Raw genomic sequence first — 24,026 nt, forward strand, 5'->3', positions numbered from 1 at the left:
ATTTTACACAAACTTCAGTGCAGAATGGATCACATCATTATACATTTAAACACTCCTTAAAAGCAGAGCTGTAATCTACACATGAAGGAAGGCCTCGTCTTTGATGGTGTGGGTGAACAGCTCCATTCGATATGGCAGGGCTGTGCAGCTGTACATGCTGTCCCCCCCCTTTAAGTGTCTCACTCGGTTCTAATTTACTGTCCCTATACCCCGAGAGAAAGAAGAAACCAGCAATCACATTCATATTCAACAGCGCCTTAGATAATTCTTCTTTCTCTCTGCAGCCCTGAATCTCTTCTCCCATGTTCACCAGTACTTTCTGTCAGCAGCCTTCTTTCCTCTCTGCTAACTCAAATGTTTCCCACCTGTACAACATTGTCACCAGGTCAGAAGGACATATCTGAGGCATGAATTAATGGGTTCTTAGATGGCATAAAACAGAGCTTTTAACTCCTAATTGCTGCCACATAAAATCAAGACAGGCCGCATGGAAATCAAGTATTTGATTTAAGATGCTCCGTTCGTTTTTCTCAAACTTGTTCTTCTGCCTGTCAGACTGTGCGCAGGGCTCATGAGTCCACTACATCATCATAAATCATCATGCCACTCAGTTATTTATGGGCCGATGACTTATTTACTGCAGATTCATACTCAGACTACAACCATTACCCTGGTGTTGCTGAGGTCTGTCAAGGCATCAATGATTGATACCACACAAAGCGTGTTATTCATCCTGCAGAGGTTTTCAGTCATTAAACTTATTATGCATGTACTTAGCTGTCACTTAAAAGCTGTCGGAGTTGAAACAGCCTCTGAGTTCCAAACACATCTTGGTTACACTCTGTACTTTTATACCTGAGGTGAATATTTAGAGCAAAAAGATGAGGAAACATCCGCCAGCTGTAAAGAAGTCTGCCAACAAAATGACAAAATAAATCTGACAACGCTCAGAGGAATCAAGTAAAGGGTGAAATAAAGGTTACTGGGACAGTTTTTTAATTGTGCCTTGGGTACGCTTTCCTATCACAAATTAAAGAAACAGACCAATACATGATACATTTAATGGATACAGATCTCCATTTAAGCAGGAAAGAAGGTTATTTCAATCTTTAAGATGGCTAAACAAACTGACCTTTTTAGGACTGGAACGTTTTAGAAGAGTGTAAGCAGATTAAACTTCTCCCTCATGCAGAGTTGAATCAACATTTAGAGATTATTCCAAGATGCACATTTGACTTTTTCTATCCATCATTATGAACTGAGACTCCATGTTCTTTTCTGTTAGACTTTATTACAAAATATTTTAAAATCAGCCCGTAGTCGAGACAATATAAAGCTTCCTTATGGTAAATGGAGCTTGTGTAGCTCTTTTCTAGTCTTCTGACTCCTCAAAGCTCTTTTACACCACAGGTCACACCTACACATTCACACACTGATGGTAGAGGCTGCTGAGTAAAGAGTCCATCAAAAGTAACTAATCCCATTCATACACATTCATACGCCGCCCACGAAGCAGAAGGAGCAAATCAGGGTTAAGTGTCTTGCCCAAGGCCACATTGTTTCTGCAGGAGCTGGGGATCGAACCCTCGACCTTCCCGTCTTACTGTTGAATAAATCTTGTTAAATCAGCACATTTCTGAGCTAAATTAGCCAATGCAGATAGTCAAGTGATGTGCTAACTTTGGTCGCTATTATCGACTGTCCAATTAATCGGTCGATCTCTAGAATACATAAAACATTTTTTAAAGGTTTATTTTTGGGGGTTTAATGCCTTTATTTTAGAGATAGGACAGTGGATAGAGTCAGAATCAGGGAGAGAGAGAGAGTGGGGAATGACATGCAGGAAAGGGTTTGTAGGATGTCGGATTTGAACCCGGGCCTCCCGTTTGGAGGACTATAAGCTCCGTACATGAGGTGTGCGCACTAACCACTAGGCTAACGGCGCCTCGGTAAAACATTTTAATTTCATTGAATCACATAGCTTATTTGAAAAGCAGACACAAAGAATTAAGAAACAGTGATGAAAACATATTGGCCCTGGTTTTATCAATCAGTTCATCTCCAGGGTCTGCACACGTAAAGAGGTTGGAAAGCACATATAGAGCATACAGACCAAACACAATGGTTTTGTATTGCAAGTTTGGCCATTTTCTTAATTTACAAAACCTGCCATAACTTTCCAAATCACCTACAATCAGGCAGTCTCATCATTTGGACAACATGGAAAAAATGTCACACCAATGAGGGCATGCGATTTAGATCATGGTGTCAGAGCTAGGGCTAAAGAAACACTCTGCAAAAGAACAAAAAGAAAAACACACAAATAATGTCAAATAAATTGTGTAATTATCTCAATCATAGGTCTTAAAGCCACAACGTTGAGCTGGAATTAAAATGCATGTTATTAATCTTTTGTTATGTGTATCACATGAAGCTAAAAAGTTAGTAAAGTAAAAGTAAAAAGTGGGCACATGGGCACACTTAACCACATGGTGCATACCACCTCCCGTTCCCTCCTAAATATGTGGGAGATTTACAGCGGCCATAACTTTTCCTTATGCCACCTCTACTCGTGACATTTTTATGGATGACCCCTCGCAGGACTCATCCGAGCTCATCCATCACGTGCAGGCTCCAAATGGAACAGCTTACGGATGCCATTAAAACCATTATGGGCTGATAACAATCTCCTCACTCCATCCTCGTTTCGGTCATAAAGAAGTTCTTTTCATTCTCGATTCATTACCATTTCATATTCCAACCAAATAGCTATGACTACCTCTCTGGGTGACTGTAATCCTGGGCTGACTTTTCTTTCTCTATAAAGAAATACAAGGATTCTGCTCTTATACCAAATGTTTAGGTCCATAACATAACAACTGGAAACTTGCAGTACTGATTGTTTTTTTGGATAAAACTGCCCTTCTTCTTCTGCTGATTTTTTTTTTTTTTTAACCAGCCATGAAACGCGGGGAAGTTTTCTTGGTGGACTTCTATACACATAGAGCAATTTTTTCCTCTCAAGGTTGTAGATGGAGAGAGAAGCAGGTATGCTCTCTCACCTTTGGAGGCCATTTAAACATGCAGCAGTTTCCCATTGGCGGGCCAAAAGATAACAGGAAATGCTCTTATCGCTGGTGCCATAACATAAACAGTTGATGTCCAGCGAGTGTGAATTCAACTAGATAAAAATTAATTCCACACAGACTTTACTTTTGTTAGAATAAAAATGCCTGATCGTCTATTACACATGCGTATCAACCAGCAGGATTTAACTGGACTTCTTGTGTATTGGTAAGAATAATAAAAATGTTGTGAACCTTCTGAAAAAGCAAAAATAACCAAAACTAGTCGGCCATGTTTAGGTAAAGATTTAGGTTTTGGTTTAAATATGGAACCTAATCCAAAGTTATGTATACAACATACTACTATAGAAATCTTAAGCTCTATTCAGACTGTCATTTTAAGCCGTGTTATGTACACCCCTGTCTTCAGAGTCAGTCACAGAGGCGTTAAAGGGGCGAGATGGTTTCAGTGGAGCCAACGGGAGGGCTCAGCACTGTGTGTCTATTTGGAGTTCCCACTGTGCCGAAACGCAACATGAATTTACAGACTGGGACGCCATTATTACGCCGCTGCAGAATCAATATGAACGTACAGTTTAAAAGTACTTCCTTCTCTTCTCCACGCTTTCTCTTTGTCCTTCTTCTACCCATTCTGTCCCTTTTTTTCCCTCGTCACGCTGCTCGGCCCACGTGCACTGCAGACACTAAGAGAGTGTTTTGTTGATTTGCTCGTATGTGGGACTAATCCTGTGTGATGACAGGCTGAGATCACACCATTAGGTTAAAAGCAGCGGAGAACTGAGGGGGCCGAGCGTCTGCAGTTCTTAGTGACTGTCCCCGAGTTAGAAACCACTCACTTTTTCATCATGCTATATGACGTATTGCAGCTGCGCATACAGACTAAGTGCCTCAGAAGATCTTTACATATAATTGGGACATGTCATGAATTTGACCTTTGATGCCCTTAGATTTGTTGCATTGCCAGTGGATGTCACAGATCTTCCACTACGTATATTGTAGCTTGCATACTGGAGGATATCCTGGTATTTTTGGCATATTACATTGTAGTTAGCTTTCCTAAATTATTTTTCTTACAAAGTATATATGGTTTGAAAGTATTTGAATTCACATCAAAGCTTCCCTGTTCAGTTTAAATACTTTAAATTTACCCCCTCCACGTTTTACGTTTTTATCCCCGGCCTTACACTCGTGGTAAATCAGCGTATTCACTATTGTCAATACATTATGCATTAAAGACCCGGTGAATAAAGGAGTGCTCTGTTTAAATCATCCCTGTAAATAAATAATTCATCATTCTCCCATCACTGGAGGTGTTGTGAGAGTAAAACTGTCAGAGACTTCAGGTACTGGAAGGACATTGAGATAACTTGTGATGGTTTTAGAAGGGCTGTGAAAGCTCGCCCTTTTTTTTCTGTGACATTTTGAGTTTATTGTTGAGATAACCGAAATCTAGATTTTTAATATTGATGGATAATCAACTGCTAAAAATAGTTTTTCATTTCGAGAGGTAAAACAGGTATATAGTACACATTTTCCCGTTTGGTTTCATAAAATCAGACTTCTTTTTGCAACCATTGGAGTCACCCATGACAACGGGTGCAGGGCAGGTTTAATGCAACTCTGCATTGATTTTATTACTTCCATGCTTCCTACTCTGAAACACAAACACAAACACACACAAACACGTATGCTGGTTGTACCAGCATACGTGAACAAAAAAGCCCTGATTTTAATTCTGATTCAGACTCTTTGGTCAATACAAGACGTGGGTGAAGCCTCCATGGCGTCACCCGTTGGATTGTGAACACAACTTTTGAAGCCTCAAGCTGGGAAATGTAACTTTACAATTCAAAGAAGTTACAATAATGATTATTATTCATTTTTATGTGGGTATCATGGTTGACCGGACACCTTTGCAGCATCTTGTCAACCACAGCTACCAAGCCCTTAAATATACCCTGCTCCATCACTCTTAATTGGACCATAATTCACCAAATGAACATGGTACTGTTTGGAAGGAAGACTTGACATCAGTGACTCAGAGACCTTAAAGTCATTGGGAAAATGTTTACTGTGATAACAAATCATGGGTCAAAATGTCCTTTTCCCAAATGCTTTCAAACAAAGGGACATCTCTTTGCTAACACTGAAGTTGCCCCCTTCTGCTCTTTAGAAATGATACAGATTTATGGCTCTTTCACACTATTGGGATTGCAGGAAGTAGCCTATATGTATTGTTGCGTCTATATCTTTGGATTTGGAGTCCGCCCTGCTGGCTATTAGAATGAATGCAGTATTAAAGCACTTCTACATTTGCTTCACCTTTATTCAAAGATAGGACAGTGGATAGATTGGGAACCAAGGATAAGAGAGAGTGGGGAATGATATGGAGTCGATGGACGAGGGTTGGATTCAAACCTGAGGCTGCCTACTTGAAGGGCAATAGCCCTTTGTACACGGGGCGTGCCATATGACTGCTAGGCTATCTGGTGCCCCCCTTGGCTTCACTTTCTATACCAGAGTCTACACCCATGTCTACACTGTATTTAGTCAATGCATATTTTGGTTGTCCATGCATGAAATAGTGTTGAGCTTCAGGCCATAAAGATTCTGACAGCCACATGAATCTTAAGTACATCGTTGTTTGAATGATGCATGTTTGCGTCTTTTGCATTTTGAGTAATGACAAGGGGAGGGTGGCAGGTGAAAGCACGTGAGGTTGAGTCTAATTGGGTCTTGCAGATATAATCGTCGTTTCATTTTAGCTTTCAAAGCCTCCGTAAACGAAACACTGAACCGTTCACTCCCTCGGTCATGATGGAGCGGCCCATGTTGTGTGGGATGAGTCTTCTTTGAGGAAGTGATGCCCGAGGTGTCTGTGTTAAGGAGATGAAAGCCGTGGCCATTTTGTTTCATTTTTCCCTCTTTTCTTTTTTTTTTTCAGCGTGGGGTGGTGGGTGGGGGTGGGGCTTTGTTGCAGTGCACATGAAAGCTGCACTCATGCGGATCCTCGTAGCGTCTCGCTGGCTGATAGATTGTGCTGTGCTGCTGTGTTGTGGCTGAGCTCACAGTCTGGTATTTTTTGCTTAAGCGACAGAGAGTTAATTGAGGATGATCTCACAGATAACGACTTCTGACTGAACCATTTTTCTGTGTTAGCCCTCTCTCTTTCTATCAGCACATCCCTGTATTCCCCCTTTCTCTGCTACAAAAGTGAAAAATACAGTCGGGGCTCTCTCTCTCTCCTCTCTTCTCTCTGTGGCTTTCCTCCCATCTTTGCCTCTCCGTCTCATCACAAGCGTAACCACTGTGTCACAAGCCGGCTATTTGACAGGAAATGGCAATTTCAACTGGCAAGATTAGGCCTTTGATGTCGTTAGATGATAGCTATCGGCGGTCTCTCTTTATTTCTGTCATTGCAGGCATTTCTCTCTGTGATGTGCTGAATATTTCTGAAGGTTCAAATTTTCTGGAAAGTCTCCAGATCTATTTATTTTCCAGTCAGAAAGGACTTAAATTATACAGTGATAATTACTTGGTTAATGATTTATAACTCCCCACACAAAAGTACAACATGTTTTATTGTCAACATTTTCTGTTTATGGTTTTGGGTGATGGTACATTAATTTCCCTGATGCATGTTTAAATCTCTGGTGGGAAAAATATATGTGTTACATTTCTATGTAATAGAAAGTCTACATCTCAGCATTAGGGCCAAGAGTTGGTCGTCTCTCGACCCCTAGATCCTGTAGCCACATGTCTGATGTGTCCTTGGGCATTACACTTAGGGCACATAAAAGCTAGGAAATCCGTACCGTGCCTAAGCACGCTTCACCCCTAAAGTCCAGTTCGTTTGAGTAGAGTGAGTGCCCCAGATGGTACACTTCCTTGTCCCTGGCACACTTGGAAGATGTGTGCTTCGGCACGGTACTGTTCATGCACAAGCAGAAGCACGGTTACACAAAGTGAACAGTCTTCATTATCAAGAAATCCCGGAGTGTTCTGGTGGCATCTGACTAAAATGACTCAAAATAAGACACAAAGTCAATAAAGTGGCTGTCATGTTCTCTGTGTTGTTCTCGGATGTTGGGACAGGGACTCGACCTCGCCTCCTTTTTATTTTTTTATTTTGGAGTCTGCCTGTCTTGTGAACTAAGCACGCTTCAAGAAGCCATGCATGTGTTTTATTACGACGAGGTAGCCGTGCTCAGGCCCGGTTATTCCTGCAGCAGTGTGAGTGCAGGCCAACTGGGAATGGTGAGGGTGGACAATCATGCTTCAGCACTGTACAGGATAACTTTGCCTAGTGTGAGTGCACCCTTAATCCCAAATTGCTCCCACTGCTTTGTCAGTGGCATGTGAATGTGTATGAATGGGATTATGTTTTACTGATGGTCACTTTACATAGCAGCCTCTGCCATCAGTGTGTGGGTGGATGTGAATGTGTAGGTGTGACCTGCGGTGTAAAAGCGCTTTGAGTAGTCAGAAGACTAGAAAAGCGATATAGAAGCTCAAGTGCATAAAATGAGATGCACTTGAATTTCAGTTGTCTGATGGAGACTTTTGTCTTGACTGGACTGTTGATCTTTGGACATGCTTTGACAGAATTTGAGCCTTGGTTGAATCTTGTGCCTAATTTGAATCTGCCATGCTGTCTGATGATTTTAAATATTCTGTTCCCAACACCTCTCTTCTTCTTTTCTTCTTCTCATCACAGCAAGGGAAGAGAACGTGGCCACCTTCCGGGGCTCGGAGTACTTCTGCTACGATCTCTCCCAGAACCCCATCCAGAGCAGCAGCGACGAAATCACGCTCTCCTTCAAGACGTGGCAACGTAATGGCCTTATCCTCCACACGGGCAAGTCAGCTGACTACGTCAACCTGGCGCTGAAGGACGGAGCCGTGTCCCTCGTCATCAACCTGGGCTCAGGAGCGTTTGAGGCCATCGTGGAGCCGGTCAATGGGAAGTTCAACGACAACTCGTGGCACGATGTCAAAGTGACACGCAACCTGCGGCAGGTACGCACAGAGGTGGAGGGTGATATGGAAAATAGTGAATGTAATGGTTGGTTGTTGGCCTTTTTAATACAGAATATTGATGATGCCTTACTCCAGTTGAGTTATTACATACTAGCTATTATTAGTATTGAGTTAGCCACCTACAACAGCCTCCCAAACTTTGCTGCATTTGAACTCCAACTTGGCACATTGACTGAAGAGTTTGTACATCTGAAGTAGGTTTATAACTGGATGGCATGCCACAGCTCGATGAATATAATTTCCTATACCTACCATGCCTTTCATTGTCTGCACTGTTTGCTTGCCTCAGTAGAATAGATTTGTGTCAGAGCTCACAAAAGGGAAATTGAATGCGGGATTGAGGAAGTCTCTGTTATACTCAAAAGACCAAAAGTGAGAACATAATCTAGAAGAAGTTCTACAGGGATGGACTTTGAAGCCAGGATTATTTTCATTGACCTCCATTTATAAATCAGTAATTAAATCATTTATGCTGGTGTGACTTGTCTTTAAGGTCTAGCAGATTGGTCCGGCTGCCCAACATGATGTGTTCACTGACCTCCCCTATTGGAATCTTTAGTAGAGAGGATTATACTGAAATATCAATTTAACTTTTGAGATTTAACTCAGAAATCTGATTTTATTCACAGAACACAAACATATTCCAAGAAGAGGAGAAATAAAAACACAACAAATCATACTTTAAGGCAAAAAGAGATTTATGAGATAGGACAGTGGAAAGAGGCAGAAACCCAGGAGAGAGAGAGAGATAGTAGGGAATGACGTGTGGGAAAGGAGCCGCAGGTTGGACTTGAACCCGGGTCGCCTGCTTGGTGGACTATAGCCTCCATACATGGGTTACCAAGCTGCTAGGCCATAAGCGCCCTGATGTTTCATACTTTATATTCAGAATCCTTTCTTCTAATGCAGAAAATAGAAAAAAGTGTCAGTCCCATGGCATCTAGAATTAAGGGGTCATTTTTGTTTATTTTTGTTTTCCTTTGATTCATTTGAATATTTTTTCAAACCCATTGTTCACTGTCATGTATTTGTGTCTTACCCATCCCACCTCCCAAAGAAATCAGGCACTGGATACCTGTCTGTAAACACACTCCACTGTATGGTAGATATCATTATTTTTTTTCAGATTTTGTTTTGTGCCTCTGTTTTGTCTCTTTTTTTTAACTTTCTACATGGAGATTCCCTTCTTTTAAAAAAATATTTTTTTTATTTCCAAGTTTTGTTTGAGTTTGACTTTTCTTGATCTTTGCTCTCGCCTGGTTTATCCTCAAACTGCTTCTTTGCTTTCCACTCAAATGTCATCCTCTTTTGTTGTCCATCTAAATATTTATTTTCTGGAGTTTCACTTTAATGTGCATCTATCCATCCATTAACCAATTATAGATTTTGATATCAAACCTGGAATATATGCTCCTCCATTTTAACAAGACCACAGTGAAGCTCCCTTAGTGTACATTAGTCAATCCTTAAATTGAATATGGAGTTAAATCCAAGTACCAGTAAAAGTCCAAAGTACACTGAGGGCCTCAAAGTAGTGACTTACAATTTCCATCTCTCATTTTGAGACTCTTGTGTTAATAAAAATGCCATCGTTTAGATCAGAGGTCCCAATCCTTTTAAATGACGCTGTGTTAGTTCTGTGTGTCCTGCATATTTGCATTAAACTCGGTGTGGTATGGTGTGGTGAAAACTTCTCCATCATTTTTATTTTTCCTGCATGCTACTCTTGTTGGGATTTATTAAAAAGTTTATTTCCCTCTTCACTTATTTTGACACTATAGAAGATCAGACTTAAGTTGAATATTAAGAACCTCTGTCCACTATCAACATTTCGCTGTGTCAGAGCGCTTCTCAACGGCGCTTATTGTTACTAGGTTACCAAAATTACACTCCGTTATGTACGTTAAGTGTGTTTTAATTAGCTCTGTGTTGCTTATATTTGCTTTTATTTAGGGAAATTTCACAAAGAAAACATAAAACAACATGAAGTCCTGTTCTGTCCTGTCTGATTGGTTTCTTATCCATCGGGCGTGGCACTATTTCAAAAGTTAAACTGTTTTCAACTGAGAGCGCTTTGAGTGCAGAGTCCAAAAGCAGCCGACACTCAGAGCGTTTCGAGCTTAGGACTTTGGTGCTAAAAATGCTGAATTTCGTGGTTTTGTTTTGAAAATGGGCACTGCCAAGTCAAAAAGTCACCTAGCCGATTTTCTGTTAAGATATTAACACAGAATTAACTCGGGTCGTTTTGTTCACCTAAGTGGGGATTTTTACAACGCTGACTGTGACTGTTCATCCCTCATCATCAGGTGACGATATCAGTGGACGGGATCCTGACCACAACAGGTTACACCCAGGAGGATTACACCATGCTGGGCTCTGACGACTTCTTCTACGTGGGTGGAAGCCCCAGCACCGCTGACCTGCCCGGGTCTCCAGTCAGCAACAACTTCATGGGCTGTCTCAAGGAGGTAAAGTACCTGAGTTACTGAAAGGTCCTGGACCTGTTGATTGACGCTTAGAGCTCATGACTCTTTGATTTTGGGGATGTTTGGATATTTTTCTGAGATTTATTATCAATTTTAACACAAAGGTTTGTGGTATTATACCATTTACAGAAAGACAGTGTTGGACCAGCTACTTGTTATGTAGTGAGGTAAGCTATTACTGACTACTGACTTACTACCCCTCATTTTCAAGTTCCCTTTGCCCCTCAGAACAGAGTTAAAAGGGGGCGTGGTGAAATCTCTCCCTACGTAATAGGACGACCATTCAAGACCCAGTTACGTCTTCAGTAGTTGTCAACAGCATTAACAGAAACAGAAAAATAAACGTAGATGGAGGGGCATTCTGGGAGATATCTCATAACACTTCTTCGGCATGAGCCTCTCGAGAAACTCTGTTTTAAAGGGCCATGTAACTGTTACACTTAACCCTAACCATCAAATTGGACAAGAATCACCTCACTCCTAGAACTGAACAAAAAACCGTAGGGTACTGGAGTGCGTAACGGTAAGTGCAAAGGGTATAATGGGACTGAACCAAAGACTGCCTGAAAGGAGGGTCAGGTCACCTCCTTGGCCTGAACCATCTGTTCAGGCCAATCTATCTAACAATTTAAAAGATGTTCCAAAATCTAATTTTAATGCAAAGACAAAGGAATGTGATGATTGAATCATTACCACAGTAATGTCAGCTTCTCTTCTAACGTCAAACTTCTTCCATCACAAAAAACTTCTCCCTTTTGATTCTGGTCTGTCTTCAGCTCATGTTTTTACATTTAATTTGTAAAGAAACTGAACCAACATGAACCCCCAGATCAAACACGTATTTTCTGCAAAATAATAACTCAAAATAACTGAAATAAAAATGTTGCAGATCAGACAGAAAGCCAGGGAACTAAGAGAGTCAGTATGTCATATCTGTCCTTTTCTTTTTTTGGCTTCAGACACACACAGTTTTGTAAGTCATGACATTAAATATCAGAGATGTCTCAGCAAAGCAGAAATCAGTAAGTAAGACATGAAGTTAACCCTCACAGTCATACAAACACCCACATGCACACACTCGACACACACAAATTTGTTGTTGCCTCAAGCTGATGATGTCATATCTTAACACTTGACTGGAGCCGGTCGCTGCAGGGACCTGGCTCCCTCTCTCAGTTTTCCAATGGTGACACACACATGCACACACACACGCACACACAAACACACGCACACACACACACACGCACACAACATCATATGGGCCGAGGGTTGTTGGAGGAAGTAGCGCAGCAGCCATTTAATCCCCCTCTGGCCTACTTCCTGCTCTGTGCCATGCTGGGCAGGTCTGCGAGTCCCTGTACCAGCCACCCCACACACACACACACACACACACACACACACACACACACACACACACACACACACACACACACACTCAAACACACATGTATTTTTTTGAAATCTCACACCTACACACCCCACAAAGATTGACACAATTTTCAATACTTTGATACATTTTGGTATCCAATGTTTCATTTAAAATCTTTGATGATTGATAACATTTAAAAGTGCAGACGCTTAAAAACACTTCCGATCTTCAGTCATATCTATAACAAAAGCCGATTCGAGAGAGACAGAGAACTGTGTGAAATTGGACAAATGTTGTCAATGCATTTATGAAATTTAGACAGCATGCAGGAGTTTGCCTGATTTTTTGGGGGGTAATTCAAATCAAGAAACTACCCAATATTTGGTACCTAGGATTTCTATTTTGATTAGGATGGTATTTAATCAGGTTTCCATTATCGTTTGATTTGTTCCTACAATCAAATGGAAGTTTAAAATCGGATATTGTGACAGCCCTACTACCCATGATGCTACTTTGGTGTGACATCACTAGCATCAATTTATCTGACTTCCTGGGACCTTTCACACATGCTTTTAAACTCCTTAGATATTGATTTGTACAAATTTTGCATTACATTTTTTTGAATAACTGACGGTGAAAATCCAGCGGGGTAACCTGATTGAATCTAAAAACAAAAATACCTTTATGATAACCCAACGTTAGCTAACATAACTTTAGCTAGTAAGCATATTAAGATGGGTAAAGTTGTTTGTACCAAGCTATAATTATGTCCCTTAGAATATAAGCCTATGTGTTGTAGAGTGTGAATTACAAAATAGGGGCCTATTACTATCGTCCTGTGACTTCCTTGCTAACAACATTATGTAGGAAATAGCTGGATGCTAGTTAGCTTTGCATTATTCATTTTGACAGGCTCCTACATGATGTCAACTTGTAAAATATAATATTATGGTACTTTAGTTACGAAATGTTAGCTAACAACATCTAGAAGTGCTTGAATTCTAGCAGACCAGATTTCCCTCCACATTTTAACTATCGGTTACCCTTTCTATTACTGATCAGATTGAAAGCTGAAGGGACTGAAGGGTTGTTAGAAAATTGTTTGGTAATAACCTGGAACGCAGCATTTCAGCGTGACATCAGAGAAAAATGGCCGCCATGTGAGAAAGATGACAAAGCTTTCCTGCAGTCTCTGAGCACTTCAAGTTTTAAACACAAACATAAACACCGAAGGTCTGTGTACCATCTGTTATAATGTTCTCAGGACTATTTTACCGTCTGTTGTGAGCCCTGGTTGGTAGCACACGTACATACACACACACACACACACACACACACACACACACACACACACACACACACACACACACACACACACACACACACACACACACACACACACACACAATATTCCTTTCTGCACTCTGCTAGCAAATACACACAGTCTAAAAGGTGGTCATCATACCTTCTCCCTCCTACAGTCACCCACTCTCTGCCCACCTCCTAATCACGGGCCCACCCACCCACACATCTGCAGCACCCATCAGCTCTCCCTCTGTCTACTGTCCTGCTCCCCCTCGTCTTCTGCTCCCCGCCATTACGGCTAATTTGCCTGCTGCCAATGCTCTTGTCTTCGCCATCCACAGAGCGGCATTACAGATAAATGTTTTGTTACCATGGCAGCGGGTACTGGTTGCCCCTGGTAGCCCCTGTGGTTGGCTGGCCCAGCATTATTATGCCTTTCACAAGCCAGCAATTACAGAAAAAGCCTACATCTCAAAAACCTACAAAACACATAATGGCCTACAATAACACATAATTGCCATAATTGTCATTGTCATTACACCTCCATCAACCACTCGTATGGAGCTTCTGGCTGCGCCTGTGTGCTGCAGCAGGCAAGGAAACATAAAGGAGGAGTTTAGAGATTTACTGAGGATGAGCAACACACCACTGACTGCTGCTGCTCTCAATTTACTCCCGTAGTAACAGCTCCGTACCAGTAATTAGTTATATTCTCTCTGTTTTGTGTTCCGCTACAATTTCAAAAGGTTAGATTTTACCATGCCGCTAAATTAGCCAAAAAAATTAAGCCAGTGAAATGCAGCTCTGACCAAGTAGACTTGATGACTAACTCTTTTAAAAATCAATCCAGAGAAATAATTCTGATAATTTGACGTTTGTCCGTTAACTGCAATGCTAAAGAGATGCTGCAAAGACAGAAAGATTATAAAACAAAAAGCTGCAGGCTAATTCGGACAAGTCAAAGTTGAAGGAGGATCATGATGTAACAGAGCCTGAGGGACTTTGTCTTCAGTGGAAGTCATCACATTCTTGATTTCTTTAATAAGTGAAAAAAGCCCGATGTGCAGGTCTTTAGAGCCGAGTTGAACCCAAACAGAGTGTGAAGGACACAGAAACAGTTTAAGCAGCTAAAAGCTAGCTTCAGCTAAAGTCACTCATAATGTGTGCCTATGTCTCTCAATAACAGAGTGCAAAACTAGAATTTCCCTCAGGGATTTATCAAGTATGTAAAATATCCTAATTAAAAAATATCACATATTACTTCATGATGATAAAAAATATAATTCTTCATTTTTTCTTTGGTTAAATTTTCACAGCAATGCTTTACAATATTCACAGAAAGCTGCGTTAACCGTCGTCTGTTTCTTCGACTTCAGGGATTTAGCCTACATCTTTTTATAAAGCGTTAAAAGTTTCCTTTGAATTCATCCTGCAAACACAGCGACATTGTCTTTCTGTTGGAGTCATGTTCTCAATCCGCCTGATGGATCTAAACTCATTAAAGGCAAACGTATAGCTCCGATTTGGTCCAACTCCTCAGAAACACCAGTTCATTATGTTCAGCAGTTTGTAGCTAACAGTGTGTGCCTGCTGTGGTCCATTCAATGAGGTGGCACTTATAAATTTTTTTTGTTTTGATTTTCAAAAGAATCCATGCTACTGGACTTGTTTTGTCTTCATTCAAAGACGCTGGAGGTAAATGATAGCTACGTGTAGCACTGAGAGGCCAACATGAGGAATGTTAACGTTACTCCATGCACAGCTGACCTACGTTCTCAGGGGGCCGGTCAATCGCAGGAACATACGATGAAAAAATAAATAAATTATCCCTGCAGGGCGAACCTGAGGAAGCTACAGTTAGTTTTTCGGTCATTGTAAAGAAGCAGAAAAGTAATTTTCAGTAGCCACAGATTATTTATTACTGATGTCTTAAAGTATACCAAGCTATAAAATATCCTTATTATTCACAACATTGTTCTTTTGTACATGTTTGTATAACCATTATCATTTTCCCTATGAAATACGAAGTATCTTTTACAGAGCAGTCCAGGCCCCGACAGCAACTTTAAAAAAATAAGTTTCATATTTAAAGAAAAACAACAAGAGTTATGTAATCAGAAATAACATCAAACAGAGAATTAGCTGAGTTCAGCAACAAGACATGTTCATTCACTGGTCAAGTAATCCTTAATCCTGTTTAAATTGTCTTCCATGCTGATAAAATAATCGAGTTTAGGGGATTATGTTGCTCATAACAAAATGTGGGAGCAAAAATTAAAGAAGTTGATCTTTTTATATAATTTAATTTAATCCTACAGTTCAATATATCATTTGTAACATGGCTTTTTATATATCAAACTTTAAGAGATATTAGTTTATTTTGGGGCTCAGTTGGTAGAGTCGGTCGTCTCTCAGCCAGAAGGTCGGGAGGTTCGATCCCCAGATCCTGCAGCAACATGTCCAATGTGTCCTTGGGGAGGACACTTTACCCAGAATTGCTCCCGCTGCTTCTTCTGCGGTGTATTAATGTATATGAATGAGATTAGTTACTCCTGATGGTCACTTTACATAGAAGACTGTACCATCAGTGTGTGAATGTGTAGGTGTGACCTGCAGTGTTAAAGCACTTTGAGTAGTCGGAAGACTAGGAAAGAAATATACAAGCACAAGTCCATTTATCAATTTACCATCAAAAACGGTTGGTAGAGTCTGCCATCTCTCTACCTGAAGGTCGGGGGATCCCCAGCTCCTGCAGCAACATGTCCGATGTGTCCTTGGGGAGGACACTTAAACCAGAATTTCTCCCGCTGCTTCGTCTGCGGTGAATTAATGGGTTAGTTAATCACGAACACTTTACCATCAGGGAGTGTATGTGTAGGTGTGTAAAAGCGTTTTGAGTAGTCAGAAAACTAAGTTCCTGGTTGCCCAGGAAGTTTTGAAAAAGGTAGACTGTCTCTTGAAAAGCACCCCGTCCATCATTCTAGTACTTCTTGCCTTTTTTTTTTACTCGATCGTCTTTATTTTTAAATCACTCTCTTAAAGGACATATACCATCCTGAGCTAACAGTCATTAGCATCTTAGCATTTCAAACTATGGCAGAAATCCCATTTATAGTATGTGGCCTCCTTTCTCCATTTAATTATTTATATGATGTATTTTCTTGAAGCATACAAAGCAGTTTAATTTGTATACTATTTTTTATTGTGATCTCAAGCTTATATCTGTGTTTCCTAACAGAGGAGTACATTTTTGCTTATCAGGCCAATACAGTAATTACCTGATACTTCACACCTACAAAAACATGACTGTATTTCACACACAAGCAGACGCAGAATTCCCTGAAACACCGTTATATCTCCCCATATTCAATCTTTTCTTCACATCATCCATTCAATCAGTGTTTAAAAGCCCCATGAGTCTCAGTGAGTCGACACAGTCTATGGTCGACACCTTCACATATTTCATCAGACTGACTCAGGACGATCTCGGCTCGTGCTGTCTGCTCTGTAAAGGAAATGATGCCACCCTGTGGTTGGGTATGCAAACTGCAGGAGCTCTGATCCTGCAGGAAACACCTCATGGAGGGTCTCATGGCTGGACCACGTGACTGAAAATACTACAACACTAACATCTGCAGTCGGATGCATGTGGGTTACGTTAATATGCTGGTTTGATTGGTTTTCTTGTTGGACTAAAACAAAATGTTTGATGAAGTCAATGCTATGCTTGTGTCGTTCTGGGGATTTGTGACCTATGTGACTTTTATGTTCTGAACAGTTATTTATGCAGCACACACACACACACACACACACACACACACACACACACATTTTCTCAGAAAAACCCACACGAACATACGCTGTAAAACTTGTGGTTCTGATCCTTTTTCCTTGGAGCCCCTCCTACTTTGTCTTAAAAAGCTGAGACGCGCCCGCGCCCCCCCCCAGGACCCACCCGAAAAAAAGTGGTGCATTGTCATCAATAATGAACATCGATTTTAACATATTTTATTAGAACATGAATTAGTGTGGCTGTCTAAGTAGCCTGATGTTTTTGTGTGAGGACTTCAAGTGTGTACTACGTCGACCTAAATCGTCCAACATGTTGGGATAATTGTGACTGTGATGATAAGTATTAGAGTAGTATGATCTGTCGTAGTGAGACTTGATGGAAGGTGTTTCTGTGTCTGACTGTGTGAGCCGTCTGTCTCCGTCCCTGTCTCATAAAATCTCTTACAGAACACAAGGCGAGTGCAGCAGGGCAAGACACAGACAGACAGATAGACACACACACACACACACACACACACACACACACACACACACACACACACACACACACACACACACACACACACACACACACACACACACACACACACGGGCCTGTACAATGCTTTCACATCTTTCTGTTAATTGAAACACCTGGTAGTTTAATCTCTATCTTCAGGCAGAGGACAGGGTCTCATCAGACAATACCACACATGTATGGAGGCTTACTTTCGTATAAGTCTATCATTTATGTTTAAGGAAAAGCCTACTCACTCTATCTTTAAGGCTACAGAAAGTTAAAAAAAAAAGAGAACAGCTCTGATACATTCAAGAGGAACATGTCTGAGAGAAGCAGACACTTTAATTAAAACACTTTCATCATTATGTTTTTAAAGAAAGAGAGGGTTTGTGTTTCCTTCAGAACTTATTTGCTTTTGGAAAGTTATTGTATAATTTAGAGATAAAGCGCAGCGAGCTTGTAATTGCAGCCGAAATAAACCCTGAATCATTAATGTACGTCTTTTCTTTCCATGCAGGAGTTTATTACAGCTGTTTGCTTTACTGTATGCCTCTCTTACTAAAGACACCAACACTGTCACACACAGAAACTTCTTCAGAGATTTTTGCACAGAGTTCAAATTATTTTATATATTTTGCTACAAGAAATACTAATTCAGGTGCAATCGTTACAACAGATTTTGGAAATAAAACGGAAGAACTATGAATGAACATTATATGTAAGACTGAATTGGCAACTTGGGCGGCACGAGCGCTGTTTCCTCACAACGAGAAGTTTTCTGGTTCGAATCCGCGTCTGACAGGAGCCTCTCTGTGTGGAGTTTACATGATCTCCCTGTGCACGTGTGGGTTCTCTCTGGGTTCTCCGGCTTCCTCCCACAGTCCAAAGACATGTTTGTTAAGTTAATTATGACTCTAAATTGTCCGTTTGTGTGAGTGTGAGTATGACTGGTTGTCTGTCTTTATATGTCAGCCCTGTGATTGGCTGGTAAACAGTCCAGGGTGTAACCCTGCCTCTCGCCTAATGCCAGCTGGGATCAGCTCCAGCCCCCCCGCGACCTTGAATGTGAGAAAGCGATATAGATAATGGATGGATGAATTGCAACTTTGTAAAATAATTGTTGCCTTTTGGGCCATTTAAAACATCTCACTTCTTAATCTGCCCACTTTGGAGATTTCATTAATCTCCAAAGTGGGCAGATTATGATTTATTATATCACAAACATTTGTTGGTTTTCAGAGGACCCGTCTTCATCACTGACTCTTAATGAGCTCTCTTCAAACACACTCAGGACATTTAAACATCAGCTTCAAGCCAGACAGTCCCTCGGCCTTCCCTGCATCACCATTAACATGACAAACTTCTGCTTTGTGAGGCTCTGAGAACACAAATGATTTCTCTCCTGCTGTCGAATGATTCAGCGCTGTGAGCCTCTGAATCAGTCTGATTCTTTCTTGTGGATATTCAGAGTGGACATTAAAACCTGCTCGCCGTATTGGCTGGCAATCTAAAAGGTAATTTCAAGGCTGAGTCATATTGTGTTTCATTGCTCATTCTCACACACTGATAAGAGTGTGTGTGTGTGTGTGTGTGTGTGTGAGGATGTGTGTGTGTGTAATGGTGTGTGTCGTGGAGGCCTGGTTGAGGAGATAATTCAGTGATGGATTTCTATCATCTGGTCATTGTCAAACATTTTCAATTGCTTTCTGTTGCTCAAACTCTCACTCACTTACACACTTACACACACATCTATAAATATATATTTGTGTGTGTGTGTGTGTGTGTGTTGGGCATCCCTCAGCCTGCTATCAATCTGCTAATGCTTCATTCTCATGTTAACCTGCAGCCTGCGTCTGCAGCCTGCTGATAAAGCTCCCTTTGCATGTTGAAAGGTTCCTTTGCTATTATTGTTCAGAGGTGGCAGGGACCTGAAAGTGACTTGTCAAATTGTCAGCTACACTGGCCATCGTACCCCCCTCTCCCCCCCCCCCTCTCTCCCCCCCCTCTCTCCCCCCCAACACACACACACACACGCCACCTCAACCACCACCACCTCTCTCCCTGCCATACCCCTGTCTTCCTCTTCCAGACACATTTTATATGATTTATGCTCTCTTTTATCAGCCAGCAATGAAACATGTGCGTGTGTGCGTGTGTGCGTGTGTGTGTGTGTGTGTGTACATATTCTCATTTCTCGTTGACAGTAAAGTAGAGTTGGACTGGATATACTCTTACTTGTTAAACTTGTGTTTGAGTAGGCTCCTGGATCTGTTGATGTAATTATGTTAATGTATGTTACATTTCCTCTCAAAGTTTCTCCTCTATACTCTCATTTGTCAACAGAACTGTCAATCATGGCATTTTACAGCTTTTTATTGCCTCACATAACAAATTCAAACTAAAGTTCTCAGAAAAGTGAACCCTCGGGGATAAGTTAGCATGATAAGAACCCCTATGACCATGTTTGAGAATAATGTATTTGACTAGATTTTGATTTCATAGTTTGACCCATGTCCTATCTGTTAACATGCAGAAGGCATGGCTTTATGACCTTTACTGCAGCTGGTCAGTAGGGGGAGCTCTACATGCTTTGGCCTCACTTTGGGGAAGCTGTCATGCCGTCTGTCTTTTTATACAGTATATGGGACTGACCAAAGACCTTTGTGCGAAATGCATTTATGAAGCTCATAACTAATTTGAATACAAAATCTATTATTTCCTCGCTACAAATTCAGTTTACCGCTGGTGATACGTTCAAATCTTCTGCCATTACTCCACTGTGGATAAGTCTGACAATACTTACATTTTGAGTACAGTAGGCTTACATCTTGTGAGAGAGAGTCGCAGACGAGGCGCGTGGTATTTCTGCTCAGTCACAGCAGGAGGAAGGAGACTGCTTCTGGAGGAGAGGTGGGGAAAGATGGATGGAGGGAGCAGGAGGAGGAGGAAGAGGAGGAGGAGGAGGAGGAGGAGGATGGATGTAACAAAAAAGAAAATGAAGAGGCAACAAAGAGAGTGAGAGGAGAGGAAAAGACAATCTTCCATCCAGTCCCAGGGCACCTTAAGGGATGAGTTGATTTACTGTCAAATCTGCTGCTGGATTATCGATAATCTCAGCCAGGCCCCTCAATCTACCCACTCAGCCATCGCGGCGCTCTCAGACAGAACCCCTGGGCGAGGAGGGGTAGCGCAGACATTAATACAACACCGAGTGAAATGGAGGAGAGGGTGTGTTTGTTTTGTGTACGTTTGTGCCCGAAATATAGCCAGACAGAGGCTGTTTTTCTGCCGGGAGAATTAGAGGGGGGGGAGAGGAAAAAAAAGGCCTTCAATTTTCCACTTGAGCAGATTTCAATTTACACACACATCCCCCTCCGTGACTCCGTCCTCCCGCTGTTATTGATAGCATTTAGGGCTGCTGTGATAAAAGATCGGCCACTTAGTCTTCTTCATTCATTTGTTTTCCATCATTGGCAGGACACTCGCTCATGCAGGAGGCTGTGTGCGTTACAAAGCAGCTTTATGGCGAGGGATGGAAACTACGTTGGCAAGCAAGCGAGAAGGAGCAAACTAACTGCAACTGCTGAAATGATTTACAGGAAGAAGACCATGCAGCAAATTCAGAAACACATGCAAAAGACCACATGCTCGGTTTAATCTTTTTTTCCTCAAAGACGGACTAACTGTATGCTTTTTAATTGAGCAGTTTTTAAATTTTGGTTGTGATTTCTGTCGTATTTACGTTCCTAGTTTACCATTAACCAGGTAACACGTAGACGATGGCTCCTCTGTGACTAAATTACAACCACACAGTTATAGAGCTCAACAATGGGGTTCAGGAAGTAAAAATCCCATTCATTTTCTCCATAGCGGATTTGATTATTAGCTATAATGTCATAACAGTTCAAGGTTGACTGATCACAAGCTACCTGAGGGTGAATCGATGGTACGGTGTATGCTCCTGTAGAAGACACAAGTTCATACATTAACTTTGTAGAAGAAAAAGAAAAATACATGGTGTATTTACAATTTTAGCGAAAGCAATTCAGCTAGAGGAAGATGATAGTCCTGCACAGTTTGATGTGGCATTTGAGCATGTGTGCAGGACTATCGTCTTATTCCTCTAGTGGAGTTGATTTCCCCAAAATTGTGAATATACCATGTATTTTTCTTCCTCAGTCTGCTGATTTTGCCCTGCACCTACCTGATTTGTGTATAACTACCTCCTTTTTCAAAGCAACTCAGCTACCCATCCTAAATTGTCACAGTGACGACTCTGATTGGTGGAGCCTGCTGCTTCCATGGAAATGTTTACCCTCCCTGTTAACTTCAGCTACCACTGAAGTTCACTTTATGACAATATTAACACTACGATAAAGATACATGTTGAAACAAGGTTTTAAAATGAAGAGCGCTAAACTTTTATTTGTTGGGTCTCGTTGGAATTGCAATGGATTTTGGGATGCGTAATTATGTTCACGGTCCTTATAACTTTTGCCTCTTTCTCCGTTTTCCAATCGTTTTTTTGAGCTGAATTAAATTATTTATAGTCACGAGGATTCAGGTTGCTGGTTGGCTTGTTTAAAGGATTAAAAATATTGATTGATAGAAGGATTTTCTGAAGTGTCGATTGAGGATTTGAAATGGGGTAATGTACTTCTGGAACCAGAGCCCAAAAGTGGGCGGTCCCTGTTGAGCCGTCTGTCTGGTTTTCATGACGTCTCTACTATACATGGACTCTTGCTAACACAAATAACATCAACTCGCTTTCAGTTCACTGCTCTTTTTTTTTCACAAAATCTTTTAATGAAATGTAGCTGCCGTTGCAGCTGTGTTTACCCCCGACTGTACCGCAGTTCTTAATGTCACATTTAAAGAGTCTTCAGCTGGCACCGTCTAATACTGATGTCAAGAAAGAGCAGAACATTAAATCAGACTTTTAAAAGATTAAAAATGTGTTTAGGAAAAAGAGCATGTGCAGGATTACACCGATATCAAGCAGCTACAACCCAACCTCAGCGAGAGTAAGCTGATGAACTCAGTAACACACAGGTAAGCGTCACACCTGACAGCAGCAGAGAGAACAGACGAGGAAACAGCTGGTGGAGATTCTGCAGCTCCAGCTTCTGTCTCACAATAATGTCCCTCCTTTGTGTGTCTTCTATGACCTCCATATCTTTCTCTTAGCCCTTTGGAAATCTTCAGGAGTGTTGTGCAGAGTTAGAAATTTCCAAGTCTTGAATCTTTGTCCCAGACTTTATGCAAACTCCTTCAAGCCACCAGAGGTTAGACTGAGCCGATGTGTGAACAAAGCAGGAAATGTACCACGAGAGAGTAGGAGGAGCTAATGACGTTTATATCTTCTGACCACTGAGTGACTGCTGCGATCTTCCAGTGTGTGATGACGATGCGCAATTATGTTTTCTGCTTGCCATTTTTTCATCTTTCATTTATTCTTTATGTCCCATTGCATTGATAATAAAGCAAAAACTGTCATCACAGCGTCACACTAACAGCGTCTTCTTCACGTCATGTCTTGGCTCCTGAAACCTTCCACCCCCTCCCGTCTGACAGGGTAATACTCCAGATGTGAAGGACGTGTTTAAAATAGCATCTCAGGACGATTTAAAAGGGCACGCTGCTGCTAAATGTTTTAAAGAATTTTCTGTAAAAAGGGTTTCTGTGAATGCAGCTCCTTCCCTCGCACCAGGCTTCAGACCTTATTAATGGATAGAAACACAAGACAAGAAGTTCCTATTTAACCCAAAATGAGGGTCTTTGGCTGCCTTGGATTATATCAAACCGTGTCATTGAGTTGTTTGGGTCGAGTTTATAAAGCAGCTCTTAAACAATACTTTAGTAGATGAATAATCCTACTGCTCTCGTTGTCTTCTCACAGGTGGTGTATAAGAACAATGACATCCGTCTGGAGTTGTCCCGCCTGGCTCGAATCATTGACCCAAAGATGAAAATCCAGGGCGAGGTGTCCTACAAGTGTGAGAACGTGGCCACCCTAGACCCCATCTCCTTCGAGACGCCCGAGGCCTACATCAGCCTCCCCAAGTGGAACACCAAGCGGATGGGATCCATCTCGTTCGATTTCCGCACCACCGAGCCAAACGGCCTCATCCTCTTCACACATGGAAAACCTCAAGAGCGCAAAGACGCCGCCCGCAGCCAGAAGAACACCAAGGTCAGTCGAATCCGAAATTTCAGAATATGTTTAGTCAATAGCAACTGTACTTGGCATTTGGAAGGACCAACAAAAACTTGTGGATGACTTTAGAACTTCTTAAAGGAGTTTTTATTTGGATATTAAACAGACTGACAATTTCTACTGATGCCACTTTATGACCTTCAGAATTCATCTTAATGGGCACCAATGCCTTTAGAATACGTTGAATGAAGAAGTCCAGTTCTATTTGGCTTGGGTCCCAGGTGTAGAATAT

General features: G+C 41.4%; 1 protein-coding gene across 5 annotated transcripts in view; it reads left to right on the forward strand.

The window, feature by feature from the left end:
• Positions 1 to 24,026, forward strand: part of nrxn3a (neurexin 3a) — a 145,992-nt gene that overhangs the window by 62,597 nt on the left and 59,369 nt on the right. For all 5 annotated transcript variants that reach the window (XR_010669084.1, XR_010669085.1, XM_020641257.2 and 2 more), the window contains exons 6-8: positions 7,804 to 8,105; positions 10,433 to 10,594; positions 23,477 to 23,770. Coding sequence is in view for 3 of the 5 variants with exons in the window: in XM_020641257.2 (XP_020496913.2) it covers positions 7,804 to 8,105; positions 10,433 to 10,594; positions 23,477 to 23,770 (758 nt within the window). In the remaining 2 variants the exon portion in view is untranslated. The remainder of the gene's footprint in view (positions 1 to 7,803; positions 8,106 to 10,432; positions 10,595 to 23,476; positions 23,771 to 24,026) is intronic.

The sequence above is a fragment of the Labrus bergylta genome, chromosome 18 (assembly GCF_963930695.1).
Source record: "Labrus bergylta chromosome 18, fLabBer1.1, whole genome shotgun sequence".
NCBI classification, from domain to species: Eukaryota; Metazoa; Chordata; class Actinopteri; order Labriformes; family Labridae; genus Labrus; species Labrus bergylta.